The sequence below is a fragment of the Entelurus aequoreus genome, linkage group LG15, assembly GCF_033978785.1.
Source record: "Entelurus aequoreus isolate RoL-2023_Sb linkage group LG15, RoL_Eaeq_v1.1, whole genome shotgun sequence".
Lineage (NCBI taxonomy): Eukaryota > Metazoa > Chordata > Actinopteri > Syngnathiformes > Syngnathidae > Entelurus > Entelurus aequoreus.
The window spans coordinates 4,987,002-5,006,879 of NC_084745.1; the positions used below are offsets into that span (position 1 = coordinate 4,987,002).

General features: G+C 39.9%; 3 protein-coding genes across 9 annotated transcripts in view; 2 read left to right on the plus strand and 1 right to left on the minus strand.

The window, feature by feature from the left end:
* Positions 1-8,866, plus strand: part of LOC133629710 (copine-3-like) — a 43,578-nt gene extending 34,712 nt beyond the window's left edge. For 3 of the 4 annotated variants that reach the window (XM_062020632.1, XM_062020630.1, XM_062020634.1), the window contains 2 exons: positions 2,008-2,244; positions 7,788-8,866. In XM_062020632.1, the coding sequence (XP_061876616.1) occupies positions 2,008-2,244; positions 7,788-7,904 (354 nt within the window). In that variant the 3' untranslated portion in view covers positions 7,905-8,866. Of the gene's footprint in view, positions 1-2,007; positions 2,245-5,759; positions 5,864-7,787 lie in introns of all 4 variants that reach the window. The other variant, XM_062020633.1, reaches the window with a different exon arrangement.
* A 1,611-nt stretch (positions 8,867-10,477) lies between these two features.
* idi1 (isopentenyl-diphosphate delta isomerase 1) lies at positions 10,478-19,630 on the minus strand. Of its 2 annotated transcripts, XM_062020640.1 has the most exons (7): positions 19,530-19,630; positions 18,980-19,126; positions 14,045-14,217; positions 13,888-13,980; positions 13,691-13,821; positions 13,524-13,628; positions 10,481-11,631 (listed from the first exon to the last, which is right to left on the minus strand). In XM_062020640.1, exons 2-7 carry the CDS (start codon positions 19,111-19,113, stop codon positions 11,419-11,421), a joined length of 849 nt encoding a protein of 282 aa, XP_061876624.1. In that variant the 5' UTR covers positions 19,114-19,126; positions 19,530-19,630; the 3' UTR covers positions 10,481-11,418. The 2 variants fall into 2 exon arrangements, with proteins under 2 accessions (XP_061876626.1, XP_061876624.1); XM_062020642.1 differs by lacking the exon at positions 18,980-19,126 and having other exon boundaries at positions 10,478-11,631; positions 19,530-19,628.
* wdr37 (WD repeat domain 37) overlaps positions 18,839-19,878 on the plus strand; it is a 42,376-nt gene continuing 41,336 nt past the window's right edge. For 2 of the 3 annotated variants that reach the window (XM_062020635.1, XM_062020638.1), the window contains exons 1-2: positions 18,839-19,040; positions 19,391-19,473. The gene's annotated coding sequence lies outside the window, so the exon portion shown is untranslated. The remainder of the gene's footprint in view (positions 19,041-19,390; positions 19,474-19,878) is intronic. The other variant, XM_062020637.1, reaches the window with a different exon arrangement.

A 19,878-nucleotide genomic window follows, 5' to 3' on the forward strand; every position in this document is an offset into this window, starting at 1 on the left:
AAGTTGATTTTCATGACAACAAATTATTTTCAAGACAAACAATGATTTTCAAGGTACACGTTGATTTTCATGACAAAAAATTATTTTTAAGACAAAAAATTATTTTCAAGGTAAAAGTTGATTTTCAAGACAAAAAGTGATTTTCAAGGAAAAAAAATATTTTCAAGGTAAAAGTTGATTTTCAAGACAAAAAGTGATTTTCAAGGTAAAAGTTGATTTTTATGACAACAAATTATTTTCAAGACAAACAATGATTTTCAAGGTAAAAGTTGATTTTCATGACAAAAAAATGATTTTTAAGACAAAAATGATTTTCAAGGTAAAAGTTGATTTTCAAGGAAAAAAAATATTTTCAAGGTAAAAGTTGATTTTCAAGACAAACTTTTTTTTAAAAGAAAAAAATGATTTTCAAGGTAAAATTAGATTTTCCTGACAAAAAAAATTTTCAAGACAGAAAAGGATTTTCAAGGTAAAAGTTGATTTTCAAGACAAAAAGTGATTTTCAAGACAAAAAGTGAATTTCAAGGTAAAAGTTGATTTTCAAAGAAAAAAAATATTTTCAAAGTAAAAGTTGATTTTCAAGACAAAAAATGTTTTTCAAAGAAAAAAATGATTTTCAAGGTAAAAGTTGATTTTCATGACAAAAAATGATTTTCAAGGTAAAAGTTGATTTTCATGACAAAAAATTATTTTCAAGGTAAAAGTTGATTTTCAAGGTAAAAGTTGATTTTCATGACAAAAAATGATTTTCAAGGTAAAAGTTGATTTTCATGACAAAAAATGATTTTCATGACAAAAATCATTTTCAAGACAAAACATTTTTTGTCATGAAAATCAACTTTTACCTTGAAAATCATTTTTTGTCATGAAAATCATCTTTTGTCATGAAAATCAACTTTTACCTTGAAAATAATTTGTAAATCAACTTTTACCTTGAAAATAATTTTTTTCTTTGAAAAACATTTTTTGTCATGAAAATCAACTTTTACCTTGAAAATAATTTTTTGTGATGAAAATCATCTTTTACCTTGAAAATAATTTTTTGTCTTGAAAATGATATTTTCAAGGTAAAAGTTGATTTTCATGACAAAAAATGATTTTCAAGGTAAAAGTTGCTTTTCATGACAAAAAAATGATTTTCAAGGTAAAAGTTGATTTTCATGACAAAAAATTATTTTCAAGACAAAAATTGATTTTCAAGGTAAAAGTTAATTTAAGACAAAAAATGTTTTTCAAAGAAAAAAATGGTAAAAGTTGATTTTCAAGACAAAACATTTTTTTTGGAGATAACCCTCCTTTTTCATTGTCCCATTTAAAGCAGCAGTTCCATTGGCAGCAAAACAGGCCCAGAGCATAATACTACCACCACCATGCTTGACAGTGGACATGGTGTTCCTGGGATTAAAGGCCTCACCTTTTCTCCTCCAAACATATTGCTGGGTATTGTGGCCAAACAGCTCCATTGTTGTTTCACGTGACATCACATGGACAAAGATTGTTTCACGTGACATCACATGGACAAAGATTGTTTCACGTGACATCACATGGACAAAGATTGTTTCACGTGACATCACATGGACAAAGATTGTTTCACGTGACATCACATGGACAAAGATTGTTTCACGTGACATCACATGGACAAAGATTGTTTCACGTGACATCACATGGACAAAGATTGTTTCACGTGACATCACATGGACAAAGATTGTTTCACGTGACATCACATGGACAAAGATTGTTTCACGTGACATCACATGGACAAAGATAAGACCTTCTGGAGGAAAGTTCTGTGGTCAGATGAAACACAAAAGAGTGAAATAGCAACCTTTGTGAGAACGCTCATGAAGTTTCATCAAGTCTTTGTCATTGAGGAATGAGACTTGAGTGTGAATTATGATGATGTGTTTCTGTAGTAAATACATATTTAGTGTCAGTGACAGGAAGCAGGTCACATGTCAGCTGCCATCACTGCAAGTGAAGGAAGAAATGATGAATTGTCTTCTTCAGCAATACTTTGTGCTGCTCATCATCACTGACGGAGTCATCACAGACATGGACGACACTCGCAACGCCGTCGTCAACGCCTCACGTCTGCCCATGTCCATCATCATCGTGGGAGTGGGCGGGGCCGACTTCAGCGCCATGGAGTTCCTGGACGGAGACGACGGGCGTCTTCGCTCCATGACAGGCGAGGCGGCCATGCGGGACATCGTCCAGTTCGTACCATTCAGGAACTTTCAGAACGTAAGTGAAATGCTTGGTACAAGTCAGGAGAGTCTGGAGGAAACTGAGAGATGAACACGTTTTGTAGATTGAAGATGCGAGAACAAAGTCAATACACGTCTTAGCTTTGTGTTAGAGGTGATGGAGCAAATGACCTCGTTTTCATTAGTGATGTCATTTATTTGATTTATCTCCTTCATTGATGTGCATTTTTGATCAATAGACAATTAAGCTTTAGCAACAAAACTAGAGATGTCCGATAAATGCTTTAAAATGTAATATCAGAAATTATCGGTATCATTTTTTTTTTTTTATCGGTATCGTTTTTTTGTTTGTTTTTGTTTTTTTTAAAATTAAATGAACATAAAAAACACAAGATACACTTACAATTAGTGCACCAACCATAAAAACCTCCCTCCTCCATTCACACAAAAGGGTTGTTTCTTTCTGTTATTAATATTGTGCTTCCTACATTATATATCAATATATATCAATACAGTCTGCAAGGGATACAGTCCGTAAGCACACATGATTGTGCGTGCTGCTGCTCCACTAATAGTACTAACCTTTAACACTTAATTTTACTCATTTTCATTCATTACTAGTCTCTATGTAACTGTTTTTATATTGTTTTACTTTCTTTTTTATTCAAGAAAATGTTTTTAATTTATTTATCTTATTTTATTTTATTCATTTAAAAAAAAAAGGACCTTATCTTCACCATACCTGGTTGTCCAAATTAGGCATAATAATGTGTTCATTCCACGACTGTATATATCAGTATCGGTTGATATCGGTATCTGTAATTAATAGTTGGACAATATCGGAATATCAGATATCGGCAAAAAGCCATTATCGGACATCCCTAAACAAAACCCATATTTGCACACCTATGCTTGAGAAGGAACAGGATGAAGAACATCTTCTATTTCCTGCCCCCTTCAACGTAATAAGTAGTATTACTTCATGGACAGCCCAGGGGCCGTACTTATCAAGCTTCTTAGAGTGCCATTTTACACTTAAGTCCTGAGAATTTGCGAAATTTAGTCCTACTCTCAAACTTAAGAATAAAAGCTTTTTATCAACGTTCTTAAGTCTAAGAATCACTCCTACTCTCCACGATATTTAAGAGACCTTCAGAGGTGTCTTAAGTGGTTAGGAGTTGCCAGCAGGGGATGGCACTGAGGCGAGAGAGACGTGCGCCAACGTTCAGGGAACGGAACAATGTTTTGTTTTTTTTGATGACGAGCAGCTGATCAAACGGTATCGTTTAGACAGAGCGGATATTATTTTTGTCACAGATTTAATACTTTTCGATTCCTTGTTGATTTCTGCATGTGTCTGCAGTGGGCTAGTATATATAGAGCCACCCACACCAGTTTCAAATTAGTTGCCTAATTAATGAATTGGAAAGAAAATGTTATGACAGTAGCGTATGTGTGTGGCCGTGAGGTGAGTGACGTCAGTGAGTGTGTGGGCGAGAGAAGAGAGGGAGCGGTAGCGTGAGTGCCAGCGGGGACTAGTTTGTTTTGTATTATTTTGTAGTTTATTGTCAAAATATACACTCCCATTGTCCACTTAAATATTTCCAAGATATTTCTTTATTCTTAGACAACGGATTCCCTTCCGTGATTGGTCATTTCTATGGACACAGAAATGACGTCACCTAAAATTGCGTTTACGGCACATAGTAATGTCGTAATTCAGCTCTGAGTGTGACACTTAAGATTCAGTCCTACACTTCACTGAAAGTGTGAGTAAGACGCTTGATAACTAACTTTTAAGTGCAGCTTTCAGCCAAGAATTTATTTACTCTTAAGTCAACTCTTAGCAGACTTCTTAGGAGTCATTCTAAGAAGCTTGATAAGTACGGCCCCAGATTCACAAGCATACAAACCAAACAAATACATCTAAATGTAATGAAAACAAACAAAAAACACACAAAAAAACCCAGAAGTGCAAAACTTAATGAAGTACAAACCGAACAAAAGAAATAATATACACCTCACGGGATGATACAAAACAAATACAAAACCAGACAAAAAATATGTAAAATAATAAATATAAAGCAAAATGTAAACACTTACGGCTGTCCATACTGTTCTGTCTTTAGTAGGGGTGTAACGGTACACAAACATTTGGGTTGGGTACGTACCTCGGTTTAGAGGTCACGGTTCGGTTCATTTTCGGTACAGTAAGAAAACAACAAAATATAAATTTTTGGGTTATTTACCAAATTTACAAAATCTTCCACCAAAATATTTGTCTTAGTGTAATATTTGATGTGAAGTAATGGGAACCTTGGATAGGTCAATAATTCATAATGACATTGATTTTGATTCAATATTATGTTTTGAGCAATGACAGTTTGAAAGAAAAAAAACCAGCTTTGTTTTATTAGTCAACATTGCAACTTTTTCTAAATGACATTTAACCTTTAAGCTTTTTTATTTCACTTTTGTTATGTTTTTGTTTATTTGAATAGTATTTTTAGAATGTGCCTTTAAAACATTAGCTGTGGGCCGCAAATGGCCTCCGGGGCACACTTTTGACACCCCTGCTATAGATAATAAAACATGAAATGTGATAAATCTATGGATAAAAAGCAGATGCGCGTTTATCATAACTCTCTCTCTCTCTCTGCCCCTCCCTCACCAATGCTGCTGTTTGTTTTGTTTTTAACCCCTTCTTAACCCTGAACGTACATTGAAAATACACGCAAACCTAACTCAAAATGCCGGACATTTCAGGCATTTAAGAAACTCCGCCCTGACAGCTCCGCAAAAGAGGACATGTCCGGTGAAAAGGGGACGTATGGTCAGTCTATCCTAGCCCGTTAGCTGCTAGCATGCCGTGTGGTGTGCATTGTTTACACAACGTGCGTTACGCTACTTAATATGTCCGTGTGGAAACTCGTTCAGTACACCTCCGAACCGAACCGACACCCCCGTACTGAAACGGTTCAATACAAATACACGTACCGTTACACCCCTAGTATACGTAGAAATGTATAGATGAATATTAACATGGCTTTTAGCTTCATATATTCTTGTGAGGTCCACCATGCAGATGCAACAATGGTGTGGTCAAAGTGCTGCCACTCACAACACACTTTGGCCCCGTGGTGGCGTATTTTACAGTCTTACTAAATTAAAATAAGGTTTGGGATTCTTGGTTAGGGCTCTCACTTTGGACTATGTAGAGGTCTGTTACGTGCTATGTTCTAGTAAGTATAGAAAAAGCAGGACATAGTTTAGGTCACATGAACTGGAGATAATAATACATCTCATTAATAATCCATGATATTCATTGGACTAGTGTGCAAATAGCTTCTTGACTGCAGTACTGTGGACAGCCCTCGTGTACATGCCATGCATGCAAGTGTACAGTACTGTGGACAGCCCTCGTGTACATGCCATGCATGCAAGTGGCAATACGTCTTTTCTTTAGTTCCACTCGTGTGTTGCCTGTAAAGTGCGTGCCTTTCTCTCCATGGTGCAGCTGAGGGCCACATTGTTTGTGCCTTGTCTCTGCAGGCCCCCAGCCAGGCTCTTTCACAAAGTGTCCTGGCAGAGTTACCTCAACAAGTGGCGTCCTTCTTTGGACTGCTCAAACTCAAGCCCCCCCAGCAGCCATAGGGGTACTCCTCCTTCCTCACTGACTCATGGCATGCTTTACTTCTCCTGCCTCACCACCACACACTGACTCATGGCATGCTGTACACACCATCACTACTTTGTCCTGCAGCTGGGGTGTCCAAAGTGTGGCCCTGGGGCCTTTTTTGCCTCGCATCTTCATCACATGACATGCCTCCATTATTAATGAGCTATATTGGAACTATTTGCTTTGTCACCCATGTCACAAAAGCTAAGATGACAATGTGTTTTTTACCAAATAGTTCAGATACATTCAATTGGTTTTAGCATCTTTAAAGGCCTACTGAAAGCCACTACTAGCGACCACGCAGTCTGATAGTTTATATATCAATGATGAAATCTTAACATTGCAACACATGCCAATACGGCCGGGTTAACTTATAAAGTGACATTTTAAAATTCCCGGGAAATATCCGGCTGAAACATCGCGGTATGATGACGTATGCGCGTGACGAAGTCTGAGTAACGGAAGTTATGGAATCCTATACAAAAAGCTCTGTTTTCATTTCATAATTCCACAGTATTCTGGACATCTTTTGCAATTTTTTTAATGAACAATGAAGGCTGCAAAGAAGACAGTTGTAGGTGGGATCAGTGTATTAGCAGCGGACTACAGCAACACAACCAGGAGGACTTTGTTGGAGCGCTAGCTGCGCTAGCCGCCGACCTCACCTTGACTTCCTACGTCTCCGGGCCGCCAAACGCATCGGGTGAAGTCCTTCGTCCTTCTGCCGATCGCTGGAACGCAGGTGAGCACGGGTGTTGATGAGCAAATGAGGGCTGGCTGGCGTAGGTGGAGAGCTAATGTTTTTAGCATAGCTCTGTGCAGTCCGGTTGCTAAGTTAGCTTCAATGGCGTCGTTAGCACAGCATTGTTAACCTTCGCCAGCCTGGAAAGCATTAACCGTGTATTTACATGTCCACGGTTTAATAGTATTGTTGATTTTCTATCTATCCTTCCAGTCTGGGGTTTATTTTTTTGTTTCTATATGCAGTTAAAGCACGATGCTATCACGTTAGCTCGTAGCTAAAGCATTTCGCCGATGTATTGTCGTGGAGATAAAAGGCACTGAATGTCCATTTCGCGTTCTCGACTCTCATTTTCAAGAGGATATAGTATCCCAGGTGGTTTCAAATACAAATCTGTGATCTACAATAGAAAAAGGAGAGTGTGGAATCCAATGAGCCAGCTTGTACCTAAGTTACGGTCAGAGCGAAAAAAGATACGTCCATCACTGCCTCTCAAGTCCTTCACTGTAACGTTCCTCATCCACGAATCTTTCATCCTCGCTCAAATTAATGGGGTAATCGTCACTTTCTCGCTCCATTGTAAACAACGGGGAATTGTGAGGAATACTAGCTCCTGTGACGTCACGCTACTTCCGCTACAGGCAAGGCTTTTTTTTATCAGCGAGCAAAAGTTGCCAACTTTATCATCGATTTTCTCTACTAAATCCTTTCAGCAAAAATATGGCAATATCGCGAAATGATCAAGTATGACACATAGAATGGATCTGCTATTCCCGTTTAAATAAAAAAAAAATCATTTCAGTAGGCCTTTAATGCACAAAAAGTGTCAAAGCAGTCTTGATGTGTCAGTGTGGCCCTTGGTGGAGGACGTTTGGACGCCCCTGCAATGGAGCTAGAGAGAAAGTACACTCTTTAAATATACTGTGCTGGTGTATTGTACTTCAATGTGTTTGTGAGGAGTCAAATCCTGCTTCCTGTTGGTGTCCTTGTGCAAGGCACTGAACCTGGCCTACATGTCAATGTTTCCATGCATTCTAATCATGTTGTTGTTGTTTGATATTTACAGAAGGTCAAGGTCGTGTGAAGGTTCAAGTTCTGCCATTGTCTCCCAGTCCCATGAATGTGTGTCAAGTCTTCCTTCTGGCTCTCGTCCCTGCAGGCACCAAAGGAGGCGCTGGCCAAGAGCGTGTTGGCTGAAGTCCCAGGTCAGCTGGTGGAGTTCTGCACCACCATGAAGCAGACTCCACCCATCACCAAACCTGCAGGTAGCATCTGATGCAACAACACAGCTGTCGGGGTTCTCCTCTCCTTAAATCCACTTCATCTCAATCATAAACACAGCGACCAATTTACTGCTGCCACGCTTTCTTGACAAGATATTTTAGCTTAGCGTCGTACAACAAGCAGTATTTACCACGCTGCTCTCTTTTAGTTCTAACTTGTTTCTTTACATTTGTGTTAGTCTTTTTTAGACACGTTTTATGTATACAAAGGTGTGATAGGACATCCACAATGCTGGTTTTGTCATACAGGTGAAACTCCAAACATGTGAATATTGTGTAAAGGTTCATTTATTTCAGCAATATGACTTCAAATGTGACATGAATGGGATCTATTATCTTATTACATACAAAATGAAACATGTCAAGATTTTTAATTGTTTTAATTTTGATGATTTAAGTTTTTTTTAAAACTAAGTCGTAAGCATGAAAATGATATCAAGAGAAGTCATGTAATATCTTGAGTTTCACCTCGTAAATCGAAACAAACCTTTGCATAATATTCTGTTTTTTTTAGGCTCACTGTATCGTTGCAACAATGTCAGCCATCGCCACGCTCATGTCAAGTCAGTTTACTCAGCAAAAGGCCAAACTAGGTTTATATTTAGTACTCATATCTTGTAGTGTTGTGCATGTTTAACCGCATTATTAGTTTACCCCACACATGTATGGAGTGTGACTTATTACAAGTACTTTTCCTGAGACCCAGAAACAATAATAATAATAATATGCCTTACAAACAACAACAATGCATATCTGAGTCTCAGAAGGTTACTCATGGCTAAGATAAAGCTTTAATCCATAACACGTCAGTATTAAAATGCAGCACTTAAATGACATCTAAAGACATTCTACTTTGTTATGCTTCATGGCCCTATGGTAATTGTGTATGCTGGTGCAAAATGTTTTATCACAGAATTTTTTTTATTTGCAAATAAATGACAGAAGTGTAAGTGTTTTTATTGTAAAGCTCTTTCATCGTGGGGGTGGACTAAAACATTTGTTCCTAAAGTCAGGAATAATGCTTTAAAAATGCTGCGTGTGTGTGTATGTACAGTAATACACACACACACACACACACACACACATATATATTTATCTATATTTGAGTTATTCCTAAAGTCAGGGATAATGTTTAAAAAATGCTGCATATGTGTGTATGTACAGTAATACACACACACATACAGTATTTGTGTATATATATATTTTTGTCTGTGAGAGTACAAGAAGTCCTGTTTTCAGGATTGCCTGGTTAAAATGTGCTCCTATTTTTAGGCAGTCATAAAGTATAGTACACGGACAGTCATAAAGTATAGTACTCTGCACGGGCAGTCATAAAGTATAGTAGACGGGCAGTCATAAAGTATAGTAGACGGGCAGTCATAAAGTATAGTACACGGGCAGTCATAAAGTATAGTAGACGGACGGGCAGTCATAAAGTATAGTACACGGGCAGTCATTAAGTATAGTAGACGGGCAGTCATAAAGTATAGTACATGGGCAGTCATAAAGTATAGTACACGGACAGTCATAAAGTATAGTAGACGGGCAGTCATAAAGTATAGTACACGGGCAGTCATTAAGTATAGTAGACGGGCAGTCATAAAGTATAGTACATGGGCAGTCATAAAGTATAGTACACGGGCAGTCATAAAGTATAGTACTCTGCACGGGCAGTCATAAAGTATAGTAGACGGGCAGTCATAAAGTATAGTAGACGGGCAGTCATAAAGTATAGTACACGGGCAGTCATAAAGTATAGTAGACGGACGGGCAGTCATAAAGTATAGTACACGGGCAGTCATAAAGTATAGTAGACGGGCAGTCATAAAGTATAGTACACGGACAGTCATAAAGTATAGTACTCTGCACGGGCAGTCATAAAGTATAGTAGACGGGCAGTCATAAAGTATAGTACACGGGCAGTCATAAAGTATAGTAGACGGACGGGCAGTCATAAAGTATAGTACACGGGCAGTCATTAAGTATAGTAGACGGGCAGTCATAAAGTATAGTACACGGGCAGTCATAAAGTATAGTACATGGGCAGTCATAAAGTATAGTACACGGGCAGTCATAAAGTATAGTACACGGGCAGTCATAAAGTATAGTACATGGGCAGTCATAAAGTATAGTACATGGGCAGTCATAAAGTATAGTACACGGGTAGTCATAAAGTATAGTACTCTGCACGGGGCCACAGCACTTGAATGTGAACTAGAAAGATAAACTTAGGCTAACATCAATATGGAGTCATTGCTTGGGACTAGAGGTTGATCAATACCCATTATTGGTAGTCAGGGAGGCCAGTAAACAATATTCATGTGCAGTAAAAGTGATTTCAACATGACGTCAGTAAACATCTGGACAAGACTTCAAGTTGTTAACATTATTTGGTAGGATATGTTTTATGTTGGAGTTGATTTAGCAGCCAACAACTTCAGCTTTATTACGTGTGGCCAAGAGGAGCTTCAACATTTGCATGTCAAAATATGGGAAATATCCTGAAAATTGGTCCAAATATGAGATTTTTCTACTTCACAATAACTTGCAAGATAATCCATTTCATAGCAATCTGTGGATTTAATACATGGTAAGGTTTCCTGGTGAGGAACCCTGAACTGTGGATTTAATACATGGTAAGGTTTCCTGGTGAGGAACCCTGAACTGTGGATTTATTACATGGTAAAGTTTCCTGGTGAGGAACCCTGAACTGTGGATTTAATACATGGTAAGGTTTCCTGGTGAGGAACCCTGAACTGTGGATTTATTACATGGTAAAGTTTCCTGGTGAGGAACCCTGAACTGTGGATTTAATACATGGTAAAGTTTCCTGGTGAGGAACCCTGAACTGTGGATTTAATACATGGTAAGGTTTCCTGGTAAGGAACCCTGAACTGTTGATAGGTTGATTTCAAACATGTATACAGTTTAGTTGTAATATGACATATTTGTATTTGTCTTGACAACAGGTTTGAAACATTTATTGAAGAAATCCCCAAGAAGCTGAGTTTCACACTTCCACTCACAGTTTCACACTTCCACTCACAGTTTCACACTTCCACTCACAGTTTCACACTTCCACTCACAGTTTCACACTTCCACTCACAGTTTCACACTTCCACTCACAGTTTCACACTTCCACTCACAGTTTCAAACTTCCACTCACAGTTTCACACTTGCACTCAGTTTCAAACTTCCACTCACAGTTTCACACTTCCACTCACAGTTTCACACTTCCACTCACAGTTTCACACTTCCACTCGCAGTTTCACACTTCCACTCACAGTTTCACACTTCCACTCACAGTTTCACACTTCCACTCACAGTTTCACACTTCCACTCACAGTTTCACACTTCCACTCACAGTTTAGTGTGAAGGCCAATTATGCAAATGAGATGCTGTCACACAATCCCACAGCACAAATAGTGTCACATGATCACAGTCCTAGTGAAGTTTGATGTTGTCCTTAGTGGTGCTACACAAAAGTACCTTCCTGGAGGTCTGAGTCACATGCGGTGGATGTTGGTGTGATCCATGAACTGTTTGAGGTTCTGAAGGTTGTCCCACCACTTGAAGAGGAAGGTCTCTGCGATGAGTTTGAACCAGGGAGTTATCTTCAGCTCTTGACGCTCGGCCTGGTCCAGCATCTCCTGGAGCTCCTCTTTGCTCACATAACAGTGGCTTTGGATTTCATTGGGGTCTGGACTCACATCCACGTCCTGGAGTGACATGGTCCATGATGTCAGTCAACAATTATTCATATTTTCTCACAATAGAGAACTAATTATGGGCTTGTTTGGTTTGCTCCAGTACAGTTAAGTATAAACCTCTAGACTATTTTCTTTGTTGGTGCTCTGAGTTCTTTGAACCAAAGCAGTCTGTCAATCTTCCCCTAGCCTGCCATTTTGCACCTCTAGTTAGCACCCCATCATACATGTTCCTAGGTGGTACACAATGATTATTTCACAATAAAAGCACAGAAAATAACTGTTGGGAATGTGACTTTATAGACTTAAAAAGGCCATTATTCTCCATGTAAACACTTCCTTGTGGTCTACATCATGTGTGATAGTACTTCTTTAGTCTTTACAGATCATCTTCAGGACCACTTTCTGACCAAAGTTACAACTACACGCCACTTTGTATTACACATGGCAACAGAGGAAGATGCATGTGCATGTACGAGCCAGTCTGACCCACAACAAGACAATAAAAATAAGGAACTTAGAGACTACAACTGAATAAAAGCTCTTTGGGTAAAGCACTAGCACGTATGGTGAATCTGCTGACTAGAGGGTGCTTACTTTCCAATGTATTTAAGTAGTCTGTCCCGCCCCCTGACAGCTTCTACCACGTCATCAAGTAATGTATTTAAGTCTTATGTCCCGCCCCCTGACAGCTTCTACCACGTCATCAAGTAATGTATTTAAGTCTTATGTCCCGCCCCCTGACAGCTTCTACCACGTCATCAAGTAATGTATTTAAGTCTTATGTCCCGCCCCCTGACAGCTTCTACCACGTCATCAAGTAATGTATTTAAGTCTTATGTCCCGCCCCCTGACAGCTTCTACCACGTCATCAAGTAATGTATTTAAGTCTTATGTCCCGCCCCCTGACAGCTTCTACCACGTCATCAAGTAATGTATTTAAGTCTTATGTCCCGCCCCCTGACAGCTTCTACCACATCATCAAGTAATGTATTTAAGTTGTATGTCCCGCCCCCTTTATGGAGGTATCTGCTTGGGTTAAACCTCTACTTTATGGAGGTATCTGCTTGGGTTAAACCTCTACTTTATGGAGGTATCTGCTTGGGTTAAACCTCTACTTTATGGAGGTATCTGCTTGGGTTAAACCTCTACTTTATGGAGGTATCTGCTTGGGTTAAACCTCTACTTTTGTGGAGGTATCTGCTTGGGTTAAACCTATACTTTATGGAGGTATCTGCTTGGGTTAAACCTCTACTTTATGGAGGTATCTGCTTGGGTTAAACCTCTACTTTATGGAGGTATCTGCTTGGGTTAAACCTCTACTTTATGAAGGTATCTGGTTGGGTTAAACCTCTACTTTATGGAGGTATCTGCTTGGGTTAAACCTATACTTTATGGAGGTATCTGCTTGGGTTAAACCTCTACTTTATGAAGGTATCTGCTTGGGTTAAACCTCTACTTTATGGAGGTATCTGCTTGGGTTAAACCTCTACTTTATGGAGGTATCTGCTGACGTAACCAAGGCAAAATACGTCACTAAGGTCTCAAATTCCAAACGGCTTGTTTGCAGATACCATCAGGTAGAAACTTTGGTTTTGCATAATCAGAGCCCTTCCAGGTTGGAGTTGAATCTGCTGGTGTGGATGATGACGCAGCAAGTGACTTCCTGGATGAGATAAATGGAAGGATTGTTTCCCTGTTTTAAAAAATGTTTTATTCAAGTAGGTTAGTGTTTTTTACTCCGCGCTACATCCCTCGTGTGTCCTGGGATGTGTCAGTGACATGTGGATTCAGGTACCAGTTTGGACTGACAAGGCGTCGTAGGAACAGAACTTGAAAAGTCAACTTCAGAACGCCTTGTGACCAGGCCTCAGTCCATTGACACTTTTAGAGTTCAGGCCTACCTTCTGCATGAAGAGGATGTAGTCAATCTCATGCTCTCCCCAAACGCCGTCTGACTGGGCTTTGTAGTGAATCCTTGTCAGGTAAGTCATTTCATCGGGGGTTACCTGCCAACATCCAACAGTCAGTTGGATCACACCGACCTCACCCTCTGCTTCTGCCACTCTACCTGCTCCATGGGAATACCCAGCTCAGCCTGGAGTCTCCTCTGAGCAGCTCTCCTCACGCCCACGGCCTGGCTCTCGTCCTGCTCACTGTCTGTGTGCAAGGGGTGACTGCAGCACGTGTTGGTGAAACAGCCTGCAAGCCAGCGTACACAACTTAGACCTTTGGAGCACGGACAACCTCTCCTTCTCGTCTACACACCTGGAAATGTGATCTTGGCATCAGAGCGCTGCTGGAGGAGCAGCTTGTCTTCACTGTTGAAGAGGAAGACGCTGAAAGCTCTGTGCAACAACCCTGCACACAACGGGAGGTTAGCTACAGACCACTAGGACGACACCTGGTGAGACCTACAAGTCACCTTTGTCAATGTTGGAGTTGAGGTGGCAGTTTTTTTTAGTGTCGGCGCCGACCCGTTGGTCGTTGTCGTCGATGAGGATGCACATCTCAGACAGCAGCTGCACCTGCTTCTGGTCCAGGTGGTCTATGGTGATCTCAGGCATGCTGGCTGAAGACTGCGGCCGCCTGGCGTTACTGTGCCACACACACAAGAGGCATTGCTACACCTAAACTAGACTGTAGAATGTTCTGTGAAGCTGTGGAAATGCTGAGGGATCCCTACTGCCGAGTAGACAAATGACTGGAATGCTGGGAAAGGAAGCCGCTAGTTGGCTGCATTTATGTTAGTAGCGGTGGTAATTCAGGTTAATATCACCATGCTTTTATTTTGAAGCTTCCATCGCGCACACGTGTAAATGTTGTGTAACTAGACACAAGTTAAGTTGCTGCTTAGTCATAATGATACAATTAGTACAGTGGAATCTATTTGCAAACTTTCCAGTATTCGAACGTTTAGATTAGGGCTGCAACTGACGATTAATTTGATAATCGATTAATCTGTCGATTATTACTTCGATTACTCGATTAATAATCGGATAAAAGAGACAAACTACATTTCTATCCTTTCCAGTATTTTATTGAAAAAAACCAGCATAGTGGCACCATGTGGTGGACATTGGGGGTGCAGCATACACCAATAATAACACAGAAATGTAACTCATCAGAACTGAATCAGATATTGTACACGTTTCTGTTGTGAATAATAAAGGATTCATTTTAGGCTGCCTCTGAATAATAGCATGAAATATTCCAGCACCTTCATAACGTTTAGTTATACTAAAGCGTCACTCAAATCTAAATATATTTATATAGCTTTATCAGCCCGGCTACATTGATCCATTATGAAACCAACCTGAGATATTTCTGTCCGTTACGTTTATTTCAAAATTGGTAACCGTGCGTTTTCTCTCAAAACGGAGTCAAATGTGCCGGAGACACATTATCAGCCCCGCGTTGCAACAAAGGCATAACTTTAACGTTACTCACCAAAAAAGCTGAACTCATGAATGCTTGTTGCCACTATGGACTTCAAAAGTTACGTACAGTGAGTTCCTCCCTTCATCCATGGCTCCAACATGTTTCTTCTTCAGGTGCTCCTGAAGCAATGTTGTACTTCCGTGACATTTTGCAGGAAACGCTCTTCTTTGAAGTCTTTAAAGTGAAGTGTTCCCACACTTTTGACCACTTAGGTCGTACACTTTTCTCCATTGAAGCAATAACCTCAAGATGTTTCTCCGCTAAACTATCGCTAGTGTTTTCCTGCGCCATTTTTCGAATTTTTCCAGCAAAGGAGACGCCGTCTTCACGTGAGCTGCACATGACCACATCATTGGCTAGCTTACGCCACCTCATGAGACGTAGCCTCAGCGCCGCCCTGGCGCTGTTTTGTACTGTTTTTGTACTTAATTTGATTATTGTTTCTCAGCTGTTTGTAAATATTGCAGTTTATAAATAAAGGTTTATAAAAATTAAAAAAATAACCAAAAAAAAAAAAAAAAAGTCTCCGCGCATGCGCATAGCATAGTTCCAACGAATCAATGACTAAATTAATCGCCAACTATTTTGGTAATCGATTTTAATCGATTCAATCGATTAGTTGTTGCAGCCCTAGTTTAGATTGAGTCAAATATGCCTCAGTTTGTTCATTTTGTGTCCCACTGGCACACATTTTGTGCTTGCTTGTATTGAAAAGAATGAGGAAGCAAACTTCCTATCGCACCACATTTTTATTCCTGATGACAACCGACTTTTCTGGAAAAGTATGCCAAAGCAGACCTTTTTCACAGCAGCAGAGAAGACGACTTCTTGTTCAGCAGATCCTCTTTCAAGTACACACTGGCGTTCATCAGAATCAGTGGATTTGACCCTTTTTTAGTGTTTATTATTGCAGTAATATGGTTGTTAAACTTAAGGATTGGTGTGATTTCTGGTCATTTGTGAGAGCACCTTCTGTGTGTGTTGGCAGAGCAGCGCATACAGGACAGCAGCGTGTTGATAAGAGGATGGTTAAATAATCACCTCTTTATGTTTGACATACATTACTTTATATTGTGTTCAAAGTCTACTCACCCTCACTAAAATTGGGATTTTGTCCAGGCTGGAAGCCATTATTCATATTTACATCATGTAGCTTCTTCACTATACCAACTTTTCTGTTTTTCATCCCTATTCAAGAATAAACTGAGGTTTGACTTTATTACAACACATTTCCACAAACGGGGCCAGTCTTTCATAGAAAATATGACATTTTGGGTCTCAAATTCTACGTCCACATTGACCATGTATGTTGATGTCGCCTTAAAGGGGCCAAACCAACTTTTCTTAACCATTGCTACCTTTGTGCTGGAGTCAATAAGTTCCTGATTTTTCACTGTCCTTTTGTTGTGGGGCAGACTGGCTCGTACAAGCACATGTAAACACCGCTGTTGCCAGTTCTAATACAAAGTAGCAAATAGTTTGAATGTAATCCCTCAGTAGTCAGGACAGCAGTCAAGGTGGAGGCACGTAAATAAGCGCCCACAACGCGGCGCATCTTGAGGAGACGGTCAGAAAGCAGCAGAAGAACGTGTAGAACAGGATCTATGCAACATTTTGACCAAAGAAGCACCATTGAAGGTTACGTAGATGGCAAGAAAGTGCTTTAGATGTAGATAATATGATTCTTTAGGATGACTTGGTGGACAGGCAGGTACTCCATGTCAACTGGACTAAATTAGGCAAGTTCCCCTGAGTATCAAAGCAATCCAAATAATTGTTTAATTTGAGAGTAGGTTTGGACAGACAGGTTCTAGAAGACATGCTCACCTTGGTAAAACTGTTTAATACCTAGGGATGATACTCAAAACCGGTTTTCCCGGTTGTTTGATAAGAAAAGAACCGAGTCCTCGGACTCGAATCCCTTTTTGAGAACCGGTACCCGTTATCGAGACCACTATAGTAAAGGAAAAGAGTTGATTCTTTATTCGAATCCCGTCCCGACCAGAAATGCTCCGTGGGACATCACAATAAATGACGTCACGTAGCTCAGTCATTAGGCGCAGATAGCGAAAGCAGGAAAACAATGGACGGGAAAAAGCGCTCCAAGGTGTAATAAAGTTCAAAACAAAAGCTATAATCCATCGAATAACTTTACTGAGAGATTTGAGCAGGGTAAAACACATGACCAACACTTTTACCACCAACTGGAAACATAGCAACCAGGCTAGCAACGCACCTCCTTTACGGCAGCTGTCACAACGCTCTTAGAACAACCGCAGCACATACATATATATACAACACATCTCCCTTTTTTAACTTTTGTTTTTCTTTCCTTGTAAACGTTACAAAATCACACTGTAGATGTGTTGTCTGTCTAATTATAAATAATGCAGACGAGGCGTGTTGGCTGACTTCTTGACGTTTACTTTCACAGCGTGGCAACATGCAACACTTTTCGGGGCTACCGCGCATGCTCGTCACTCCCGTCACTCCCGTTGCATGCTGGGTAGTGTAGTTGTTATATTCTCTAGCTCATAACATTTTTCCCCCATAAAGAAATAATGTTAACTCAATAAAGTGTATTTCTTTTTTTAGCTTTAACTTTTCATTTATTAGCATTGTAACCACATTTGCAAACAACTTTTCTCTTCATAGAATTTTCTTTCAATAAAGAAATAAAGTGCAAAAATGTCAAAGCATCATAACAAACAGTTATGTTCCAATAGCAGCAGAAGTGCACTTTTTGGAGAGCTGTATTATTTTCAGTTTTGTGCCCAAGGGACTGATTTTATTGAACACTATATTATTATTTATACACCTATAGTGATCACAGAGACAGCTTGTTTTTGTGTTACTGTATATATTTGTTTTTATGAAAAATCCCACTTAATATACTTTGGGTAACAACAGTCAATATTTATTTATTTTATTTTTTTAGTTGGGTAACAGTCAATATTTATTTATTTATTAGATTTTATTTTTTCATTATATAATAAAAGTGAGCTTTTGTTAAACCAAATGTTGTGTGTTTTTTTTCCATATACAACAACCTATCTGGACTCCATAAGAGAATCGATAAGGAATCGGTTCGATAAGAGGATTCGATAATAGGCTCGAACTTGATAATTCCTTATCAAACATCATCCCTATTAATACCTGTGTGTTGAAGTGTTTGGGAGTTTGCACTGGGCAACGCTGCAAACTTTATTATCGATCTCGTACAAAGTAAACGCTCCAACTTTGAAAAAAACCCTAAAAAAATCAAGATCCTTGAATATGTCTGGTGTTTTTTTTAATGATATTCCCAAATAATGGGGGGCGGTATGGCCTAGTGGGTAGAGCAACCGTGCCAGAAACCTGAGGGTTGCAGGTTCGCTCCCCGCCTCTTACCATCCAAAATCGCTGCCGTTGTGTCCTTGGGCAGGACACTTCACCCTTGCCCCCGGTGCCGCTCACACCGGAGAATGAATGATGAATGAATGAGTTGTAAATATGAATGATGGGTTCTCACTTCTCTGTGAAGCGCTTTGAGTGTCTAGAAAAGCGCTATATAAATCTAATCCATTATTATTATTATTATTAAATAAACAAAAGGGCAAATAATTCAAGCAAAAATGACATATCAATGAACAATTATAAATACACAAATAAGACAATGCAGCCGTATGAGCACAGCAAAAATAGTTAACAGTAAACAGATGAGAACTAAAAAATAAATTAATATTTTAACACGCTGCTGATCCTATCGGTATCGATAACTGTCGACATTTGGATCGAGCCAGCCACGACCACGCAGTAGGACAGGACGAGGGAGTTATGATTATCTAACGTCAACAGACACGGATTGTTCCTCAGCTTTCAGCTATTTGCCTCACTTTGTTACTCTCGGCAAGGAAAAAGCGACATAATGGAGTCTCACCTGGACGAAGCCCGGAAAGAAGAAGTCAGCGGTGGACGACGAGCCGCCTGAGCACGAACAGGTACGCTTGATTTGGATGCAGCGGCTCCCTGGCAGGCCACCATCCGCAGCACCGCCCACACCGCCCGCCCCATCAGCTCACCACAACTACAAACCAATCACAACCTCAACATGCAGTTGGCGGTAAAACCTGGCATGGACTTCACAGTCTGGATCACAACACAACACAACACTTGGTGTATTTACAACATTCATGTACTCACATTTGGAGTTCATGTACAGTTCGTGTACTGTAACACAACTACACTAGCAAATATATGAGGTCAACATTGGTGCGGCGATGCTTTAGGTCAATGTGATCAAGACTCGCAGACAATGCGTAAGATTATATTCCATTTCTGGTTTTATCAGCTCCTAACTACTCTGCTCGTCAACACGCCATCGCACCACCGCATCAAATGTGACCTGCTCCGCCCAAACGTCCGCTAAGGCAAGTATGAGCACTTAATGACACTGGGAGGACTTAGGAGGCATAACTAGAAAGACGTACTTGTTGTTGTGTCGGCCAGCTGATGACTGCTGCCGTCATATCTCCTCTTTTTGCCTTCCACTTCACTGGAGCGCGTCGACTTCCTCTCTGCGTCTGACGTCACCGCTCTTCTATTGGCAAATGTATTAGCGGCGTGAGCTCTGATTGGTTGTCGGCCGTGAAAACGCGACGTGCACCGGAAGTCATTGCGCCTTCAACTGTAGCTACAATAAATACGTGACGTGTCAAATCTCTGAAGCGCTTTTCATTGTTTGAATTTTAATTTAATATTAAAGTGTATCTTCCTCTCATCTGTTAGACCACTTCATGTATTATCTCTCCTTTCCTTTTTGCGAAGACACATTCAGCG

Excerpts from the sequence above, each read along its gene's own strand:
- idi1 (XM_062020640.1), bottom strand. The coding sequence starts at position 19,113 with ATGGGGCGGGCGGTGTGGGCGGTGCTGCGGATGGTGGCCTGCCAGGGA. Across the intron at positions 14,218-18,979 it reads TCTTTCCGGGCTTCGTCCAG|TAACGCCAGGCGGCCGCAGT; the intron begins GTGAGACTCCAT and ends TGTGTGGCACAG. Across the intron at positions 13,629-13,690 it reads TGGGTATTCCCATGGAGCAG|GTAACCCCCGATGAAATGAC; the intron begins GTAGAGTGGCAG and ends GGATGTTGGCAG.